This window comes from Zeus faber (assembly GCF_960531495.2).
Source record: "Zeus faber genome assembly, chromosome: 22".
In the NCBI taxonomy this organism is placed as follows: Eukaryota; Metazoa; Chordata; class Actinopteri; order Zeiformes; family Zeidae; genus Zeus; species Zeus faber.
This window is the reverse complement of record NC_137209.1, coordinates 13,944,530-13,964,352: the sequence shown is the minus strand read 5'-3', so window position 1 is coordinate 13,964,352 and position 19,823 is coordinate 13,944,530. Positions and strand designations below refer to the sequence as shown.

The 19,823-nt window shown below is 51.0% G+C and overlaps 1 protein-coding gene across 1 annotated transcript in view; it reads right to left on the bottom strand.

Annotated features, from left to right (window-relative positions):
* The window catches only part of nrxn2b (neurexin 2b), a 677,945-nt gene that overhangs the window by 24,303 nt on the left and 633,819 nt on the right, over nucleotides 1-19,823 (bottom strand). The window contains exons 18-19 of the mRNA XM_080022852.1: nucleotides 15,880-16,051; nucleotides 5,235-5,324 (exon numbers count right to left, since the gene is read on the bottom strand). Of these exons, the coding sequence (XP_079878978.1) occupies nucleotides 5,235-5,324; nucleotides 15,880-16,051 (262 nt within the window). The remainder of the gene's footprint in view (nucleotides 1-5,234; nucleotides 5,325-15,879; nucleotides 16,052-19,823) is intronic.

Genomic DNA, 19,823 nt, shown 5'->3' with positions numbered 1-19,823 from the left:
GGGGGGGGCGGACATGTTTTCTCTTGTGGCGAAGGTTCGATTCCATACAAACGAGGCAAACAGCCTCCCGAGAATCTGCAAAATGCTTTAAGACAGCACCATTACGCCTCTCCCCTCGTCCTCCCTCTGCTGGGGTTATCTCGCCGACAGGTGGGAGTGTGTGTGTGTGTGTGTGTGTGTGTGTGTGTGTGTGTGCGTGTGTGTGCGTGTGCGTGTGCGCTTGTGTGTGTGGTGGGGGGGTGGTGACACGGTCAGATGGAGCTCCCATCTCATACATATTCTGTCGGGTCCGGGGGTGGGAAGGAGCAGGATTCGCCTTCGCCGAGGTGCGGCTCTGTGACGTGACTGACAGAAGGTCACGACGCTCGCACACTGAGCGTTTCCACGGCCACAGTCGGTTCGGCAACAGGAGCCCCGCGGTCCATCCGTACCAAGCGTTTTCTCTCGCAAACACCAAGGAGGAATACAGGAGGAAGATGGAAGGGAAAGTATGAGCAGGGGAACGGGAGCGGCGGAAAAATGGGAGAGAATGGAAGAGAAAGAACAATGGAGGCAAGCGGCGGTGGGGCTGCTGACAAAGTTAATTATGAAGAGTGTGCAAGTTATCTCCGCGGCGCAAGCTTCTCTTTGGTAATTATTGCAGGAGCGTTTGACTTTTTTTTTTTTTCCTCTACTCCTCAGAAGTTGGTCTGTTTTGGGCTGGAACACTATGAATTAATTGTGTTTGACAACGGAGATGAGGGGCCAAATGCAGCATGAAGAGCGGAGTCAGAGACTTGTGAGAGCGAGCACGGGGCCCTGAGGGCCTGAACAGAGTTTTTTTTTTTGTTTGCGTGTGTGTGTGGACGGGGGTTTCGTAACGGCGGGGAGAAATCATTATCCACTATATTAAAACCGATTCCATTTTTTAATGGGGCGTGGCTCTATCCCCCATCACATATCAAGATCTGGATCTCAGGAAAGTGATACCGTCTCGGGGAAAGAGCGGCAAAGATATACGGCATATGCTCGCAGAGGAGAAACTTGCACCTCTCTCTCTCTCTCCCTCCCTCTCTCTTTCTCCCTCCCTCTCTCTCTCTCTGTCTCTCTCTCTCTCTCTCTCTCCCTCTCTCTCTCATTTACTCCAGCTGTGTCAAGGCTGTTCTGGGCCATTTCATGGTAGGGGACCATGAAATAACATAGCAAAATGTCCCATCGCGGCTGCGGCGGGGGGAAGCCAATGTCTGTCGGCCGCTTTTTCCGCTGATGAGCCAGCAGATGCATGCCCTTCCCGAGCCGTAATAGCGCAGAGAAGGCAAATAAGCAAACATGAAAGAGAGTTGTGTGCGCTTGTTTGTTTCTGTGGGAAGAGGGCTGGGGCAGCAGTTTTTGCGTGGGGTAAAGCGGGGTCTGTGTGGGGGTGGGCCGGGCGAAAGCTGCCCCCAGGATAATTCATGCTCTGCAAGGGCTAGATTTGAGAGGCCCGTGCCACGCCGTAGGGGGGGGGGGTGGGGGGGGCGCACTCACGAAGGCCATTAAAAACTGATCCGCTAATGGGAGTCGTCGAGCAGGTTCGCTGCGACTCCGGTCTTGGTTTTTCCTCCCCTCTACATCGCCGTCCAGGTCACAGGCAGCTAGCGACGGGCGGACTGAGATTTAATTTCACCTGCTGGGCTGTAAGACCGCTGCTTGTTAGTCAACAGAAAAGGCATCTCGTCGTCCTTGCAGTGGAATGTACTGCCAAACATGTGTCGGCTGATTATTGAATTATTTCTGGGCAGGCGGAGGGGCCTGTTGAGTTCTGCGTGAAGACAGAGGGGGCGGTCATGCTCTGAAAGACGGGGGGGGGGTGGAGCATGATAGGTGTGTCACCAAGGCGGGGAAAGGGGGGTGGCGGGGGCGGGGGCGGGCGCGTGAGCGAAAGAGGACACATCGGAGATAGTTCAGGCTCAGGATTGAGCTGTTGAGAAACTTTCGAAGCCCCCCCGCTCGCGTTTCCCCTCCACTGGGTCCCTTTAATAGCCGCCGCTTCGGATTTAGGTGGCGGCCCGTCGAGAGCGGCGGAGGCGTTCGCTCCGATTTGCCTCAAACGCCGGGCGGGGGCAGAGTCAAGGATGGGCGCCGCGGCGTCGCGGCTCTCTACCTAGGCCGTCTCCCGTTGAGCTATTTGCACCCTACAAGGCGGTGGGACTACAGCAAGAGACCAGCCTCAACTCTCCCTTGATTATGTCCGTGAAATTCCTCAGACTCCGGCCCCTTGGCGATGGACTACGTCGCGGCTAAGGTCAAGACTTGTGCAACCGCCTGCTCGCCGAGTGAACGGAGACCCACTGGGGTATGGTGAGGTATCGCTCGTCCCGGTGGCGAGCTCGGGGGCGGGGGCGCCGGCGGGGTAATCTGAGGACCCGCCGACGCAGCGCGGGAATAAGATGAAGGACAGAGAACGGGGGTTGACGTCGGAGCACGACGTGGGTGGACGCAGCTCGGGCCGTGACCGAAAGACCGGCGGCCCGGGCTGTCGTACAAACACGGGACAATCTGCAACTCCGGCTCCACAGCACAAAACAGACACATCACCAAAAAAAAACAAAAAAAAAACTCTCTCAGCACATGGGATCAAGCAGGATTCAACACGTTTGAGCAGCACATGTTTCAGCCTCTCAGCGGTGAAAACAATAAAGGTTAAAGGGACCTCAAGCTCTCGTCGTAGGGGTCTCTCCTGCTCAGAAAGGCGTCTCCGACTGGGCTCAGCCTTTCGTCGCATTCGAGCCGTTTCCTTTTTTTTTGGGGGGGGGGGGGGGTGAATTTGGAATGGAGTTGCTTTTCGTTCTTTCCTTTTTAACCCTCTGAGTTTCGTGGCGAGCAGGGTTAGGGTGAGTGGGCGGGGGGGCGGGGTGGGGGGTGGGAAGGGGTGGGGGGCGGGGTCACGGAAGAGGACGATCTATCATCAATTAAAAAAAATAAAAAATAAAAAAAATAAAGAGAGAGAACTTTTAGAATGGGTTAGAGCTTAGTTAGCTGATTATTTATTGAATGTCTTTATGAAGCGTTTTTTCGTCGCAACCTGTCCCAAGTTCTTCCACAAATTTAGTTTCCGGGGGGGAGGGGGGAGGGAGGGGGGGAGGAGGAGGAGGGGGAGGGGGTTTGGGGGGGGGGGGGGGCGTCATTGTTAAAACCAGTCATAAAAGGGTTAGAACTGAGGGCTTTGGCTGTTCTACGAGGAGGACGGAGGTTTCTCTGCTCCCTTGTTCGGGCGAAACGGCCGAGCTACACTCTGCGTCCGGCGGGCGTCGGCGGATCGGCGAGGCCCTCGGTGGTTGGTGTGGGTGACGTTTGATTCGCCGCCAGGTGGTTCGATGCCGCTGAGAGCCGGGCGTTAAGCCGCCGCCGCGTTTAACCCTCTGAGCCCGGAAAGGTCCGCCCGTCTGAGCGCCGCCTCGCCCGCCCCGACGCACCGTCAACACACAGCCGGCCGCCTTCGGGGGACCACTTTGCCGCTCCTGTCTCGACGGCGCCCCGGTGCAGCGTTGACATCTTGTTTCCCCGGCATCAAGATCAGCGCTCGCAAACTCCTCATAAGCGGAGCGCTCGGGCCCGAGCCTAATTCCGCGATCAAAGCCCCCCCCGACTCGCGCGCTTGATGGGTTGTTGTTAAGGCTTTGTTTCTTCTCCTCGTGCCAATCAGTAAAGCTCGAAAAATAACGAAGAGACATTTCATCGCTTAGAAGAAAGGGAATAATACATTCCATTTCAAGCTCATCCTCTTTTGCGGCGGCGGGCGCGGCTCCGATCACGCGGTTAAGTGGGTAAGTCATTTCTTATTGATCCCGCGTTTCAATCATTCATCTTTCGAGATTTTTCGAATTCCGTTTTGTGTCTCGACTCCGGCGGGGGGAGAGGGGGAGCGTATAGGAGGCGTTTTCTGTTTCTTTTTTTTTTGTTTTTTTTTTCCTTCACAGGATGTCGAGGTGAATGTTTTGTCGCCATGAAATAAAGATGCTTCCGTCGATCGTGTTTGTCTGTCGCATGAATTCTTCATTCGGCTCTTTGTAACAAATGGCGTCGTTTGAAATCCTTTCCTTTCATACGTTACCGCTCACGACGCCATGCCCAGCGAACAGCCACGGCCTGTAAACGATTTGCATTTGACGTCGTACTTTTTTTTGTTTTTTCGCGCGCTCGGCGAAAAATATGTCTCGAAAATAATCGCTGTGCGATAACACAGCTCGCTCGCCATCTAATATCCATGTATGTATACATACACATTAATCCCTGATTTTTTTTATTTTTTATTTTTTCCTCTTTGTCTTTCCTTTTTCTTCAAAAGAATCCCCCACCTTCAGCAGCACAAACACACGGCACAAGACAAAGACAAAGGAGGTTGGGACGTTTGGCACTCAAAGGGTTAAAGGTGATCGGTCCACATCCGGAGGCCGACAACTAATGGCGCTCTCCTTCAGCGGCGGTGGCTCCCACCCAGTTGGCAGGCGTTATCATTTAACCAACGCTTTAACAGTCCCTTTAACTTTTAATGACTTTCATGGGGTATTTGTTTTTCCGAAAAATCCAGTAATAGAGTTATGTAACTTTTCTTTCTGTCGGGGGGGCGGAGTTTCATGAATGATTAAGTATAATTGTCATAATTAGTGCAAATTCACATTCAGCAAAACAAAAGACACAGGAAAGAAGCAAACGAAGTCAGTGTTTTGTTTTTTTTTTCCTTTGGGGTGCGGGGGGGGGGGGGTGTTGGGTGTTACTTGGTGTGGGGTGGGGAGGGGGGAGGGTGAGGGGAGGGGGGGGGGGTTGGTTATGCAGGGTGATTATTACGGGGGTTAACGCTCCGAAGAGATGCAGCTCCGGTCTGGGGCGCCCAAGACGTTGCCAGGCGTGCCTCCACGTCTGACGACTGACGCTCGCGTTTGGGGCAATTTAGATTTCCTTCCGCGCACTTTAGTGCCAATTAGTGCGCGGTGGCGAAGGCGCAATTAGAAAAAATGTGAATAAAACGGGCTTTCTTTGGGAACGGATCACCGGAGGCACTATGTATGCTAAAATAAACAATTTGGGGGAGCGGCTTCTGTCCCCTCGGGCCAATCGTTGTCAAGGTTTGTTTTTCCACTGCAATCCAGCCAATCACATCGCCCAGTTGCTGCGTGGCGCTGCACCTCTTCCAGAGCGGCGGTTAACGGCTGGTTAGGCGGTCGGATCATTAGTGGAGTTAAAAGGGATTTTTTTTTTTTTTTTTTTTTTATTACCTTTGTCGAGTAGCCACTCGTCAACTACCCGACCGAGTCGGTATGGGATTCTTTGTCTAGCAATAGCCAGGCGCTCATTATCAAAGTTCCCTTTAAGAAAATTTGGAAGAAGACAAATTGAGAGAGGTTATAGAGAAATCTGGAAGTTGAAAGGTTAGAGGTTAGAAGAAACATGGGCAACAACGTTTAGCAGGTTATGTGCTTTAAGATTAGCTTTATTAGGACTGGAAGAACTCAAGTTTTGTTGTTATTTTTTTTTTTTTAACATTTTTTTTTTTTTTGGCGGGCTGGTCCATTCGGTTAGTCAAGTTAACACCATTCTATTTACCTTGGGTTTAAATGGGAGGTTTTTAAAACACTAAAAAGTTTAACATATTTATGAATGATTTAGACACGAGTAGGATTCACAGAATCACTGACTTTAGACAGGGCGACCAGAATTTAGAAATGCATTAGCGGTAATGAAGTCAACAGGGCCCAATAAATCAACCAGCAATCAATAAACAGCATTGGCATCTCATTATCGCAGTGTAAATTAAGAAAACAAGCAGAAGAAATACATCCCATTGTCATGAATAATACATTGTTATTCCATATCAGCATGTGATAATCAAACAGCGTTTGAACTCAATTCGTGGTTATTTCAAGGAAGACATTTCTCGGTTACCCTCTCACACATAAAGAGTTGTTGATTAGAAAATTACCACTTTGCAAACACCGCCGAGGGACGCCGTTGTGCCACAGTGGCGCCCTAATTCATGTTAATCCAGACATGTCAGCCAAGCCAAAAAAACACGCTCAGCGAAAATTGTCACTGTGGCGCCTCGGCTCTCAGGTTCTGCCCCCCACCCACCGCATAATTGAGCGCTTTGCGGTGGCACTCTGCAATTAGCGTCACTTCATCGCCGCGTCACAGATACTTCATCTCTGTGGCGCTTAAACAAGCCAGGGCAAACTTATTATCAGGCGCCGTACTCCAATCAACCCCCGGATCACGGTGCTTACATCTTGAGCGCTATCTATGGAGCGTGCGCTCGAGAGAAGGCGGGCGCGGCCAAAGAAGACCAGCGGGAAGGGCCCGAGAGGAGCGAGAAGAAGAGCTACGGCGGGTGCCCCGGCTGAGCGAAGGGAGCCGGGGCCCCGTCGTTGGGGTCCGCGGTTTTGGCGCCCGGGGGGTTGTGGCGATTAGGCCACGGTAACAGCCGGGTTCAAAGTCTGCCCCTGAGTGGTCTGCGGCCCAGGGCAAAAAAAAAACGGCAAAGGGGCGGATGCGGCTGCATGCGCTTCATCTGAACCAGACAGTTTTCTCTCCCTCTCTCCCTCTCTCCACCCTCTCTTTGTGATTCCATGCCTTCCCCTCTCTCTGCTGCAATGCTCTAAATAGACCAGCCTGTTACGGTGCAGTACCTAGTTCCGCTCCCTGGGGGTCTCCCTACCCACGCCTTCCCGCAATCGCCCCGGCTGAGAAGATCCATGTGTGTTAAGAGTGTGTCAATGTTTGCATCTGTGTGTGTGTGTGTGTGTGTGTGTGTGTGTGTGTGTGTGTGTGTGTGTCTGACTGTCTGTCTGCCTGCCTGTCCGTGTGTACTGGGTAGGTACAACAAACTCACCCACTCTCTAAGGGAAGGACAGTCAGTCTCAGCAGAAAGATAAGAGCAGGGAGAGGAAGACAGAGAGAGAGAGAGAGAGAGAGCGAGAGAGAGAGAGAGAGAGAGAGAGAGCGAGTCAGGGGAAGGGAAGGAAAAGAACGGAAGGAGCGAGGGGGGAGTGCGAGAGAGGGCAGACGGGCCGCGAGGAGGAGTGGCGAACGGGTGGGATCGAACACGAGAGCGGGGTGACCTTAGCAGGACGCTTGAATCACTTGCGCTCATATGCTGCAACACGACATGCAGTGTAGCCGCACGTCCAAGTGTCTTGGCGCGAACAGACGGACAGATACAGATGGCAGAGAGGGAGGGAGGGAGGGAGGGAGGGAGAGCAAAAGAGCGAGAGAGACGCATGCGCGCCAATCGGATGGTGCAAAACGCATGCTTTTTCCCCCTCCCTCCCTCCCGACCTCCCTCCCTCCCTCTCGTCCTCGCTCTCCCCGTGTTTTTTCGCGGGCACGCGCCGCGGCGATCCGGGCCCCGCCGCTCCCCTCGAATCTTCCCTTCTTTGAAATTCATAAATCACCAAAATCGGAGAGAGCGAGCGACGCAGATACCGAGGATCGAGGATAAACAATGGGTGATGTGGCAGATATGGGCCGGAGGATCGATGAACGAACCCACAGCACACGGGTGTGCCGGGGCGCTCCCCTTTTCCGCTAGCCCCACACACACACGCACGCACGCACGCACGCACGCACGCACGCACACACACACACACACACACACACACACACACACACACACACACACACACACACACACACACACACACACACACACACACACACACACACACAAAGCTAATTCTCTCCCCTTTTCCCCCTGCAACGCCCTGTAGTAGTTGCAGCCTGGCGACAGACCGGCTTGTGTGAGTAACGGTGGGTAGCGGTTATTTACAGGAGACGTACAGTTACCCCTCCGGGAGGAAGCGGGCAAACAGGCGTGCGTCCAGATAGCGGTTGGAAACAAACAATCCTTTTTTCGAGCGGAGGCTTCCAAATTGTGAAAAAAAAAACAAAAAAAAAAAACAAACAAACAACAAAGAGCTCTTTTAGTAAGCTGTCAGCGGGGGGAAGGGGGGGGATGTCTTCACTGTCTCCGAAATCCCAGCTTGCCCGCGGTAACACAAAAGACAGAGACGTCGGGGCCTCTTCGCGCCGCTGTTCTCACAAAGGGGGCTCGGAAGCCTGAAAGGCGCAAGCTCCGCCTCTTCCCGTTTTGCCTCCGAAGACCAACGAGAACGCAACCCCTGCCCGGCCGGTGAGCGGTCCGGCGCGACAGATCTCTCGTCAGCGCGGTCATTGGCCTTTGGACTCGGTTGGACCGCTCCCAGGCGGTTTGGAGAATGGAGCACGCAAGCCGCCGCCGTCTTCCGTCGCACCGGTGGTCGTGCGCCGCGGCAGAACTGCGAGCGGTGTCGGGAAATCTCCGTTCCTGGGTGTCCTGCTTTGTATGCGCGCCTGTGTTTGCCAGCTCGGGGATCCGCAGAGAAATAAGTCATTCTTCGTGATGGCATGAAACCCACCATCTCTCGCGCTCGCTCTCTCTCTCTCTCGTAAACCGCCTGCTCTGAATAAGAATTTGGTGATGGGGCGGTTAAGATTAAACAGCTGGGCCTGTCTCTACAACCCCACTCACTCCGCTCCCCGGGCTATCGCATTCACTTCAATTGAAATCCCCCCCCAAAAAAAAAACCCCGAAAAACCCAGACCAGGCCCCTCCCCGTCAAGAAAACAACAAAAAAGAGCCAAGACGATGCAACTGGATGCTGGAAGAAACCATGATACGTGGTTCTGTCCTCCATGGCGACAATGTAGGTACTTGGCCATGTACTTGGACAGGACTTTGGGGGAGAGGACGGAGGGGTACCCCTCTCTCTCTCTCTGGGACCGTCTGTCTTCTCGGGGCGGGGTGGGATTTTCCAGGGGAGCCCGGCCCCGTGCACGGCGTGGCACTTGCGGTCGGCTGCATCGGAGGAGCCCGCATCGGGGAAAAAATCCAACCGGGAGAAAGGAGATTGCTCGGTCGGCCGCCTCTGCTCATCCCCTCTGTGTCTCTCCCTCTCTCTCTCTCTCTCGCTCTCTCTTTCTGAATCTCTGCCCCCGCCCACCCACTCCATCGAGCACCTCCATCAACGTTCACCGCCCGACTCGTCTCTCCATCTCCACCGCCGTTATCTATCCAGCGACTCCGCTGCTTGCCTTTTCAACTCCCCTCCGTTATCGCTCTCTCTCTCTCTCTGCACCATCCTCCGCCAGCTTGTCACCTACAGAGCCGCTGTGGATTTGTGTCGAGACGAGACGACCAAGAAGTGTCTGACTCAAGTCATAATTTGGAATTACGGGACTGGATTGCGGGGGTGTCTGACCCTCCTATTTAAGACTTGGACCCCCCAAAAAGAGGTAAAGACAACAGGTCCAGGGGGGTCGAAACATGACAATATATTTCCCTTACTCGTGGCTGGAAGAGTCCTGTAATACGACTCAGACACCCTCGAAAGTTGACCATGCCATCACGCTGGGCTTTGTGTCTCGGCGGTGGACCGAGGCGGGCCTGAGCAGCGCCGCGGCGGAGGGCGCGCCTTTCCAAACAAAGCAAATAAAAAAAAAAATGGAGGTTTTTCGTGTAGATTTATTCATTTGACTAAGTTCTCTCTTGTCGAATGAAACTAAAAATGTCCCGTGTGTAACCGTGCGCAATGACGACACCAATCACTGCCTCAAAGGCGTCCCTTCTTTAATTACCTTAAACAACCTGTTTCCGGCCTTGCCCTTCGCCTGTTGTCCCCCACTACAGGGCTCACCCATCCCATGTTCCTCCTTCTATACAGTATATATATATATATATACTGTATATATCATCTTTTTCTCTCTTACTTGTTTGGAAGCTCCCCATTTCCTCCATTCCCCCTTTTAGGAATGTTCCTTTAAAGCTGTGTTTCATAACTGATGGCTCCACATCTGAAGCTCGGTCCTGGGTTCCTTTCCAGTGGGCCGTGGCGTGTATATGTCCGCTTCTTCAAAAAGGAGCTCATCAAATTTTCACTTCTGTGCTTTTTTCGCTCAATCGTTGCATTGTGGGTAATTGGCACCGGTCGCTTTGTGAAACCACATTAGAACGGTTCCAATGTTAAAAGCGGGTTGGGGGTGTGTTGACTTATGACAAATGTGGACAAAGGTGGACTCGGTCAGGGGAGAACCTAACCCTAACCTGAGACAATGCAGCAAGGTGGTGTCACGTGGCCCAACTGACAGCACCAGAGTAAACGGAGGCGTCCGTCTGACGGGCTGCCCTTCAGATGTGCCGTCAGACTATCGATGACGAACCAGCGTTCCTTCCGCGGTGGCGCGTGACGCCCACCGCCCGCCTCAATACCAAAGGTTCCCCACCTCCAAGGCGTTTCCAACCGACCCTCAACCTCTCGCGGGCGGTCCTTCGCCGCCGCCGTCATCCTCTCCGCGCGACTCCCAGTCTGTCCCTCTTCCCTCTCGCTCGCCCTCGCTCTCGGGAGGGAGAGAGAAGGCGCGCAGAGACAGGGCTCCGAGATGAGATAGCATCGTCTGCGCCGCTACCTACACATCGTCTAATGACTCCGGAACGGCCTGTTCCGACCTCCCTGACCGCCGCAGAGAGTCGCCGCCGCCGCCGCCTCCGTCTTTCTCCGCCTAATGGTCAGTCGTCGCCGTCTGACACTTCCTTGGCTAAATGCCGGGGTGGGTGGGCTGAAGAACAGGGGAGGACAATGGCCTCCTTGGTGCTCGTACGCCTCCGCCTTTTTTTGACATTCTTTTGTCCGTCTCTCTGGCCGCCGCTCTCCCGCTCTGAGTTTATCTGGCGCAGACGGTGCACACTCTACACTTTCAGAGGGCGCTGCACAGAGCTGAATCAACCACGGGGGTCACGGCGGGTTCCAAAATGAGAGCGGGTGGGGCGCGCATGCATATTTAAGCATGTGACTCCATACCATATGTACGCCGGTATAAGTCCGTCTTTTGCTTGAATGTGAGTTTGTGTGTGTACATTGTGCACACTATATGTAATCACCCTCTTGATGCAATCCAATTCGGCTAGCTCCCAGCCGGCGCAGCTCTCTTCCTCCTATTGTATGTACATCTCTCTCTCTCTTTCTCTCTCTTTCCGTCGCTCCACCTTCACCCCTCTCTCTCGCTCCGTCCTCCTCCCCGCTCTTTCCTCATCCATCTCCTCCGCTCATCCGTCTCTTCATGAGGCAATACGTACCCGCGTCTTTGCAGGCTGCTATTTGATTCGGCCCCTACCCCGCGTCCTTTCCCTCAAATCCCTCCATCCCAAAATGACGCCTCTCTCCTCCAGCTCCCTCTCTCCCTCTCTCTCTCGCATTCTCGCTCCGTCTCTCAGGCTCCGGCAAACTCTGCTCCATTCCGGCTCGGTCGGAAACTAAAGCGATATGACAGGTTTATGCCTTTTTTTTTTGGCTGTCGGTGAATACTGGAGATGGAGAGGGAGAGCGGGGGGGATAAACAAAGGACACTCCGTACACTCTCTTTGCTCACGGTTATGGGGTGACCGCCAATCGGAGGTGTAGGAGCTCCGGTGGGCTGTGCGAGAGCTCCGGCGAGACCTGTGCGGGCGGCAGCGTGCCGCCCTCACAGGTCTCGGAGCCGAGGGCCGCCGGCATTGGAAACGCCGGCCGCGGCGTAAAAAACTGCCAGGAAACCATTGGGAGGACGGTCCCAGGAAGCCATCGACTTCGATACGACGAGCTACGGCCGCCTCTGCTACGTCGTCTTCAGCGGATACGGGCAAAGACTGACGGCTTATCTCGGTGGAGGCGGCGAAGCCAAGGGGAAGATACGAGAGGGAGGGTGTTCAGGCGACAGTATATCTATATCTGTAGGCACTGTATCTACGGCAGGAGTTCAAGAGTCTCACCTCAGGGTTTTGCTGAATCTAATCTGCTATAATACTATATCTGTAATCTAATCTTTCGTCTATTCGGAGGAAACCATTTTCCGGGGGAGATAGGCGCAGCGATCGGGACGGCTGCTCCGGAGATTACAGTCGAGACGTCGAGAGGGTGGAGCGGCAGGGGCGCAGTGCACCCAGTCTTTGCGTATTAACAATAAACACTGAAATCGGGATGAAAAATATGACCAGGGGTAGAATGCGGTCGGCTGTTTTAAGGTACTGACCTTAAACGTCCGTTTGATTATCCTTGGTGAGGTCGAAGAGCATGAGGGTGACATTACGATGTTTGTTTGCGAAAAGGATGGAGCCCTGCTGCCACGTCGGGGTGAGGTCACGGGGTGTGTGTGTGTGTGCGTGTGTGTGTGTGTGTGTGTGTTTGGAGGTAATAACAGTGGGTTATGGGGCCCACTGGGACACCTGACACACTGGATTAGCTGGCCGAGTGCATCCCTGACACTTTTTGTCTGCTCCCTGTCTGTCAAATGCACACTCATTAATACCCACGCACATTGGCAAAGAGACACAAATACGCCTGCACGCACACACACACACACACACACACACGCACACATTCCCGGAAGCGCCACAAACATCACCTCTTCGCAGATCCGGAGACGTGTTGTTTCGCAGCCGAACGCGCCTGACCTGCGATAGCTACGCTTCCGTTAACATTCAATCTCGCCGTATCGTCACGTTCCGAGTGCGCTCTTTTGAAGCCGGCGCCTTGTGTGTGTTTTTCTTTTTTTTTTTTTTTGTTGTTGTCTTTTTTTCGCCCCCGGAAAGCATCTTAAAATACGTCGGCGGCATCGGCGCGTTCAGGTGGGGTTCAAACCCGCTGAGTCACGAGGATCTCGTGGTTTAAATGTCATTGAAATCGATCCGTGTGCTGAGCGGAAATGAGTGACCCGGAAATATTCAGTTGGTCTTGGTGAAGTGACAGGTCACACTTCTCGTTCTAAAATGAACGAGATGAGATTTAGAGTAAGACACTTAATGACGCCATCATATTAACTATAAATGTACAGACGATTGAGTGTGTCCAGTTGGACTGTGTCCAGTGTGCGGAGTAGGCTCGTACTCACTTTGTAGTCTTTAGACATTACCGAACTATAGATTTAGGTGCATATTTATATACCGGGTAGACAGTAGATCTGTTCGATTGATATTTGAAATCCTTGGTTCATATTACTTTGTCGGATTAATGAAAACAATCATAAAAAATAATCCTAAAAGGGTCGTCAGCGCGTCACCCCTCGAAAACACTGAAACGTGCAACTCAGTGATGCGTTCAAGATCAGGCCAGGCGTCGGTAAAATAGAAGCCGTGCAATGGTAATTACCCACAGAAATATCACAGTGTTCTCATATTTCTTATTTTATTTATTTTATTTATATTATTCTATTCACTCACTACGCTACGTTTTAGGAATCAGTTAGTTTCAGTTAGTTAGCTAGGTAGGATGAGGCTAGCTTTTATGTTCGGTTTAGTAACTATTGCGCATAATCTCTGGGTGCGTTGCAAAGACATTTCACTGCATATATGTATGAATGTATTCGTGGAAACGGAACTGATTGAGAATGTTTTCCAAGTAAAAAAACAAATTCAACTTTACGAAGCATTACGTAAATTAGACTGCTAGCGTAAATCGATGTAAATGCTTCATAATTGACGTATACGAGACACAGCATCAACTGTCACAGAAACTCTGGATGTACTTCAATGCAACAAGGTAAGTTATAACAATGACAAGATATGGTTTAAGATAAAAATAAAATACTTTTTTGGAACAAACGTCATGAATAAACATTTTCCTTTAACTAAATCTAACAAGCCGTATTGAAAAGGAAGAAAGTGTTTGTGATCGTGACAAATTATTCCATAATAACTTGAATTGCAAATTAATGTTAAGGTGACATAAGTGTTGTCTGCATTATAATATAGACAAGTAATCTGTTAAACTGAATTTAACAGTTGTACCCCGTGTATGGCTTCCTGTAGCTATATTTATTATTATTATCATTATTATTATTATTAATATTATAATTATTGTATTATTACAATTTATTAATAATAAAACTTATATTACATTTTTGGAGAAATATAAAATATGAATAATAAAATAATAATAATAATAATAAAATATTATTTTTGCATTCCACAAGGTCTTCGAAGGTTTATGTCGAGACAACAAAAAAGAAAAATATGCAATCATTTATTTTTCTTATTATGTAGAGGCTGAGGTAGAGGTAGAACGCACACACTCCTGCACCGTTCCCCTTTGCCGCACGTCTCTAGGGGACTCAACCAAACAAGAGGCTTCTAGAGTAAACCAACAACAAAAGACAACAACAAAATTCCCTTCAATTCTTGATCAGCGGGAACAAGGGACGAGGAAAACGTTGTTTGCTTGACGACGATGGCGACAACAACAACAGCAGCAGCAGCAGCAGCAGCAGCGAGCGCAGCGCTGGGAAGGGCAGAAGCCGGCAAAAAAAAGAACAGAATATCTCGGCCTCGACCGCCGCTCCTGCCCGGCGGAGTGACATTTTAGGGCGCGCGGGGCCGACGACACACCCGCGCCGTGGCGTTGACAGGCTGCTCCAAAAATAAACAAACAAATAAATAAATAAACAAACACACAAACAAAAACGGAAAAAGCAGTGAACTTTCACAGGGCGCTCGGGCTCGGTATTCCGCTCCGTGAGATAAAGCCCCGCCTCCCCCAGCGGCCCTCCACCCTTCCTCGTGCCCGGGGTCACAGCCATGATGGATAGGTGGGGCGGGGGGGGGGATTTAATATCGTTTCGCTCAAAGCGACGAAGCAGAGCCGGCACAGCCGGTAAAGCCACAGCCCAACCGCCTGCGTCTAAGACACCTGTCGAGTGCGTTCAGACGGCGGGAGCTGACGACGGCTCGGGTGAAAGGTGCTCCACAATGTGGGAGAGGGGTTCACCGAGAAACCGCGGCGGCGCATAAACTAAAGCGACGGGAATAAAAGGCGTGGGAAGGCGTGATTGACTCGGCTGCCTTTGAGTCCGTGCCACAACCCCCGTAGCCTTGAGCGGCGGGAGAGAAAAAGGCCCCGTTGACGGCGCTTGTTTATTTCATTGTCGCTTTTGCATTCATGCGTAGAGGTGGACCGTCCCGGGTCGCCACTTCCGCTTTTTCGAACCTGGAATTCCCGGGCTGGGTGTTCACGACGAGCGTTCTCTTTCTGACTCGTGGAGACGGCGGTTACCGCCCGCCGACTCCCACGGGAAGGGAACCGAGAAAGGTCTTCCTTTGAATAATAACCACACTGGAGCAAAGACGGCAACAAAGTTGAGGCAACAATGGAGAGAGATCTTGAGCGAGAGACTCGGAAATAGGACGCTGGGAGTACGCCAGCGCGCCTCCGCCACTGACTCCAAAATGGTGTTTGGTGCCTTCTTTTTTAGAGGTGGGGTGTGAATGCGTGAGACTGTGAACATCTGTTCGACCATCTATCTATGTTGAATTCCTGACGACACATAATGTCTTGGTGTCTGCCTGTCTGATGTTGAACAGAGAGAAACCCTGATCATCCACCCCCAGCCCCACCCACTGATTCTAGCCTATCCAGATCACGCTTGGCCCCCGATTTCTGGCCCCCCACGGCAACGGGGGGAGCTGCAGACTCTCTCTGACAGTCGCAGAGAGCCCGAATCAGGTCGCCTGCCTCCCGAAACCGCTGCGTGGCTCTTCCTGGCTTTCCGCTTGCAAAGCACGATTTAATTACCTGGAAAAATGCAAGCATGCCCTAAATATGTTTGGCGCGATAAATACTGCCACAGCCCTCGGAGCATGTTGCAGATATTTCGAGTCAGTGGCGTGCGTGAGGCTGAATTCATGAATAGTCATCCAGTAGTTTTGAGGGGGCGACGGTCCCGCTCTTTTTCAAAACGAGCTCCCGCGTTCGTTCTCTCTCCACTGCGGCCGCCTTTTCAGTTTGACCCCCCCGCCCCCCCCCCCCCCGCAACCCCGCCCCCCACCCGCCCTCCGAGGAGCCCCGGTCCCAGTGCCCCTCCTACCTGAGGGGAAGCGCTCGATGACGGGCTGGCTGTCCACCTGCAGCGTGGCGTTGCCGCCGCTGCGCGTGAAGCGCACCACGTGGTATTTGCCGTCGCTCACCGTCACCGCGCTCTCCTCGATGGCGATGTCGTCCGTTCCCACGTTGAAGATCACACCGATCTTTCCTCGCTCCTGCAGAGAGAGCGAGAGAGAGAGAGAGAGAGAGAGAAAGAGGGAGGGGGTTGGGTTAGGAGGAAATGACGAGAACGCCGTCAAAGTGAACGTTGGATGGCCATACGTCGACTGCCACATGCTCAACACCGGGGAGGAAAAGTCACCAAAGTATCGAGGGAGGATCGAGGTGGTGGAGACACCTTTGGTATGCATCAAGCACGTGATCCTGCTGCCCCCTTCCCCCGCCGGCCCTCCAAACATATATTAGTGTTGACAGCCTCCCACGGCTTTGAGTTTATTACAGTCAGGAGCCCACTCTCCTCCTATGTTTCCTCGGCTCCCCCTCCCCGCGCCCTCAGTCCCCGGGAAAGGTCAAAGTCATTTGTGGAGGTGTAGCCTGACAGCGAGGAGGGGTGGGTGGGTGGGTGGGTGGATGGATGGATGGATGGATGGATGGATGGATGGATGGATGGAGACAGAAAGGGAGGGACAGATGGAGCAGATACAGATGCCCATTGGTAGGCTCGCATTAGCTACTGCCAAACACCAGCGGCAAGTGTGTGTGTGTGTGTGTGTGTGTGTGTGTGTGTGTGTGTGTGAGAGGGTGAGGGAGTCAAATCTGTCCACAGCGGCTCCATTATCACCATAATCAAATTATCTCCTGAACTGGCAGCATTCATTTCTTCATCTTCCATACGCCGACGTGGTCAGGGGTGAAACTGTGCACTTGGACTTGGGAGTGTTTTCACTTTTTCTTTTTTTTTTTTCGTCAGTTTATTTTCTTTTTCATTATTCATGGCTGATTAAGGACTTGTAATAGGAAAAAAATAAATAAAAGGAACGGGACCGAATGCTACCGGAACTCAATGTGGCAAGTTAATTGGGTAAATAAGCGCAGAGGGTGTACTAACCTAATGACCAATACAATAATGACAGAATTGATGTGCATTCTAAACTAAACGCTTTTTGTTTCCAAAAAAAAAATCAACCCAAAACAACCCAACCCAGTAATGACTCAGCCAAGGCCTTAGTATTTTCAGGCAGTGGGTGACGGCAGCGATTAGAGTATTAATTGAGCACACTCAAACGGTTGTGTAACTCTAAGTGTTTGGAATAATTAATGCTGAAGGGAAAACCAACACAGAATTGCTGAAGCTTATTATTATTAGTATCAAACATCAAGACAAAAAAAAAAAAAAAAGACAGAAAAATACAATGAAAAAAGGCCCAAAATTACCGTACACCTGAGCAATTACATTTCACGGGACTTTTATACCATTTATGGCACTGCATTTTAAAGCAAACATCTTCCATTTCAGTCCACTATATTTATCTATCATCACTCAAATTATATTTGGACTAGCCCTTAGCATCATGTATGTAGGCTCTTGCACCACAATATAATGTCATCCTACTGAACAAGTGCCTCTAGATTTGATACATTAGCCCATTTAATATAGTGTACTCACATACTCTGACTTAATACCAGTGCTGTAAAACGCTGATTTAACCATCTCTTAACAAAACTGAAATAGACAACTCACTCAGAGTGAAAAATTTACGCTGTCGTCACAAAACCAAACAGCATTGCCCATCACGGTTTCACTACTTAATTCCCCAAGACACTTACAACATAAACAGAAATGACTACTCACAATTTAACAACACTGAACAATCATGCATAACATTTGCCTACGACATCCAACACTTATATTTAACAATAAAACTTAATTAAATAATCCTAATAACATAACTCTCAAAGTCCGAACACAATGAATGCTGGGAAACAGGAAGGCACAACGCTAACTGTGTGGCAATTACATGACCACATCGGGCGGGATATAATATAAAATATCGAGTTCATTACACCAAAGAGCTGCTGGGAAGTCTCGGCTTTTATTAATTTATTATTTTAAAGATGATCTTTGGCATGGCGGTAATGACATTTTAACGGCCTTAAGCGACGATATCTCAAGAAAAGGGACGCGGGGGGATGTTTTTTTTTTTTTTGGTTTGTTTTACATATAAACCCCCCACCTCCACCAGATTACCGGGAGCAGTGGAGTGGAGGTTGAAACAGTTAATGTAGGTAAGTGACAATGAAGCCTAACGGTTCTTTAAACACCGCGGCTCCCTGAACGACTACTTAGCGGCACTCATTCCAGGTCCTTTTGCTCCCTCAGGTCAATCCAATTTCTGGAGGCAGGCTGCTCGGGTGGGGGTCCTAGGTGTATAGCTGGAGTGTAGTAGCGCGCAGTACTTTCCCTTGGGCGTCATCTCCCTGAAGCCATTGTAATTCACTGATCGATTCCGCGGGTGTTTCATGGGACGCCACAGGATTTCAGGTGATTCTAAATCGAGTATCAAGCGGAACAGAGTCTGCTGGACTACTGAGCGGAAACAGCAATATCTGACCATACGAAGCATATGGGTTCCTGCAATGACGCCGAAAAGTTAGGAGAAAAGGCCCGTTTCGCTTCCAAGACACATCGGCACCGGCATCGGCAACCACCCACCCAAAAAAAACTAAAACTGTTGACGAGGACAGGACGGAGGAAAGGAATGTGAATGAGAACAAGGGGCGTCTCACAAGTGTGTGTGGTGGTGGTGGTGGGGGAGGATGGGTAAAAATAGCAGTTAGCCTCGGACCATTGCATCTTACGGGAACAGGAAGGGGGTGGGGGTGGTGGGGGAGGAGGGGTTGAACAGGAGTGAAGACGAAGCAGAACCGACGCATAATAAACAAGACGCGAGGAACCTTGATGATCCTCGAGGGCCTCAAGGTGCTGGGAGATCAAAGCCCCTTTTGAAGATGTCAAGATTTGGCTCTCGCATCCGCGCCGCGTACTAGTGAAGTCAATTAGGACGGGCGGGGTGCGGCCGGGCGGTGGTCGGGTGTGAGTTGAAGATTACGATGATGATGATGATGATGATGAGGGGAAACAAAAGACAAAAGGGAAGACGTGGGCTTTGTTTCTTTTCTTCTTCTTTCAATACATTTCCAGCGTTCCTATGCGGTCCGGCTACAACCCCCCCCCCTACCACCGATCCGCGTTTTCCACCTCCTTTTATTATTCACCAATTCCGTTTAAACTGTCAGGGCCGTATTCCCAAACCATCCCTCTGACAGCTGGATAGCTCAAACCACTAAAATACTGATCGAACTGCCGTAAACGGATGCTGAGGAAAGCTGTGATTTGGGGTTAGTAAATGGAAATCAAAAAATGTGTCGATCGCAGCAATGCAAAACTCACTCGCAAACGATTCAGTCGTAGTGAACAGCTCTTACAAACGGCTTGGGAGTCACTCCAGAAAAAGAGTGAGTCTTCGACGAATCACAAATGGAAAATAATTACTGAGCCTCACATACTGTAGAGACATAATTTCATATTGAATGTGACCGTGACTCACACTTTGCATTCCAGCAAGACAATTCATATCCACAGGACGATACGATTTCATGAGTATTCCATTCTCAGCTCAGAGCTGAACCGTCTCTCCTGAGTATCGCTCATCGTCCGCTGGAAGTCCTTCCCTCGCTCAGCGTGCGTTACAGCGACTGAAACCAACGAATGAGGAGTTGCGGATCTAAATGACTCTTTTATACTGAGCAACTCGTCAAGAACCGAATCGGAAAGAAATTAGTCGAACCTTCCATCACGAGTTGGTAGAGGGGAGGGTCGCATTTTGCTTGTGCCAGTAAGAATCACGGTGAAAGGTTTGGGACGGTTACTTCAGTAGGGGTGGGTCTTTTGTGTTATTTGTGTTGTGTTTATGCACGATTTGATTC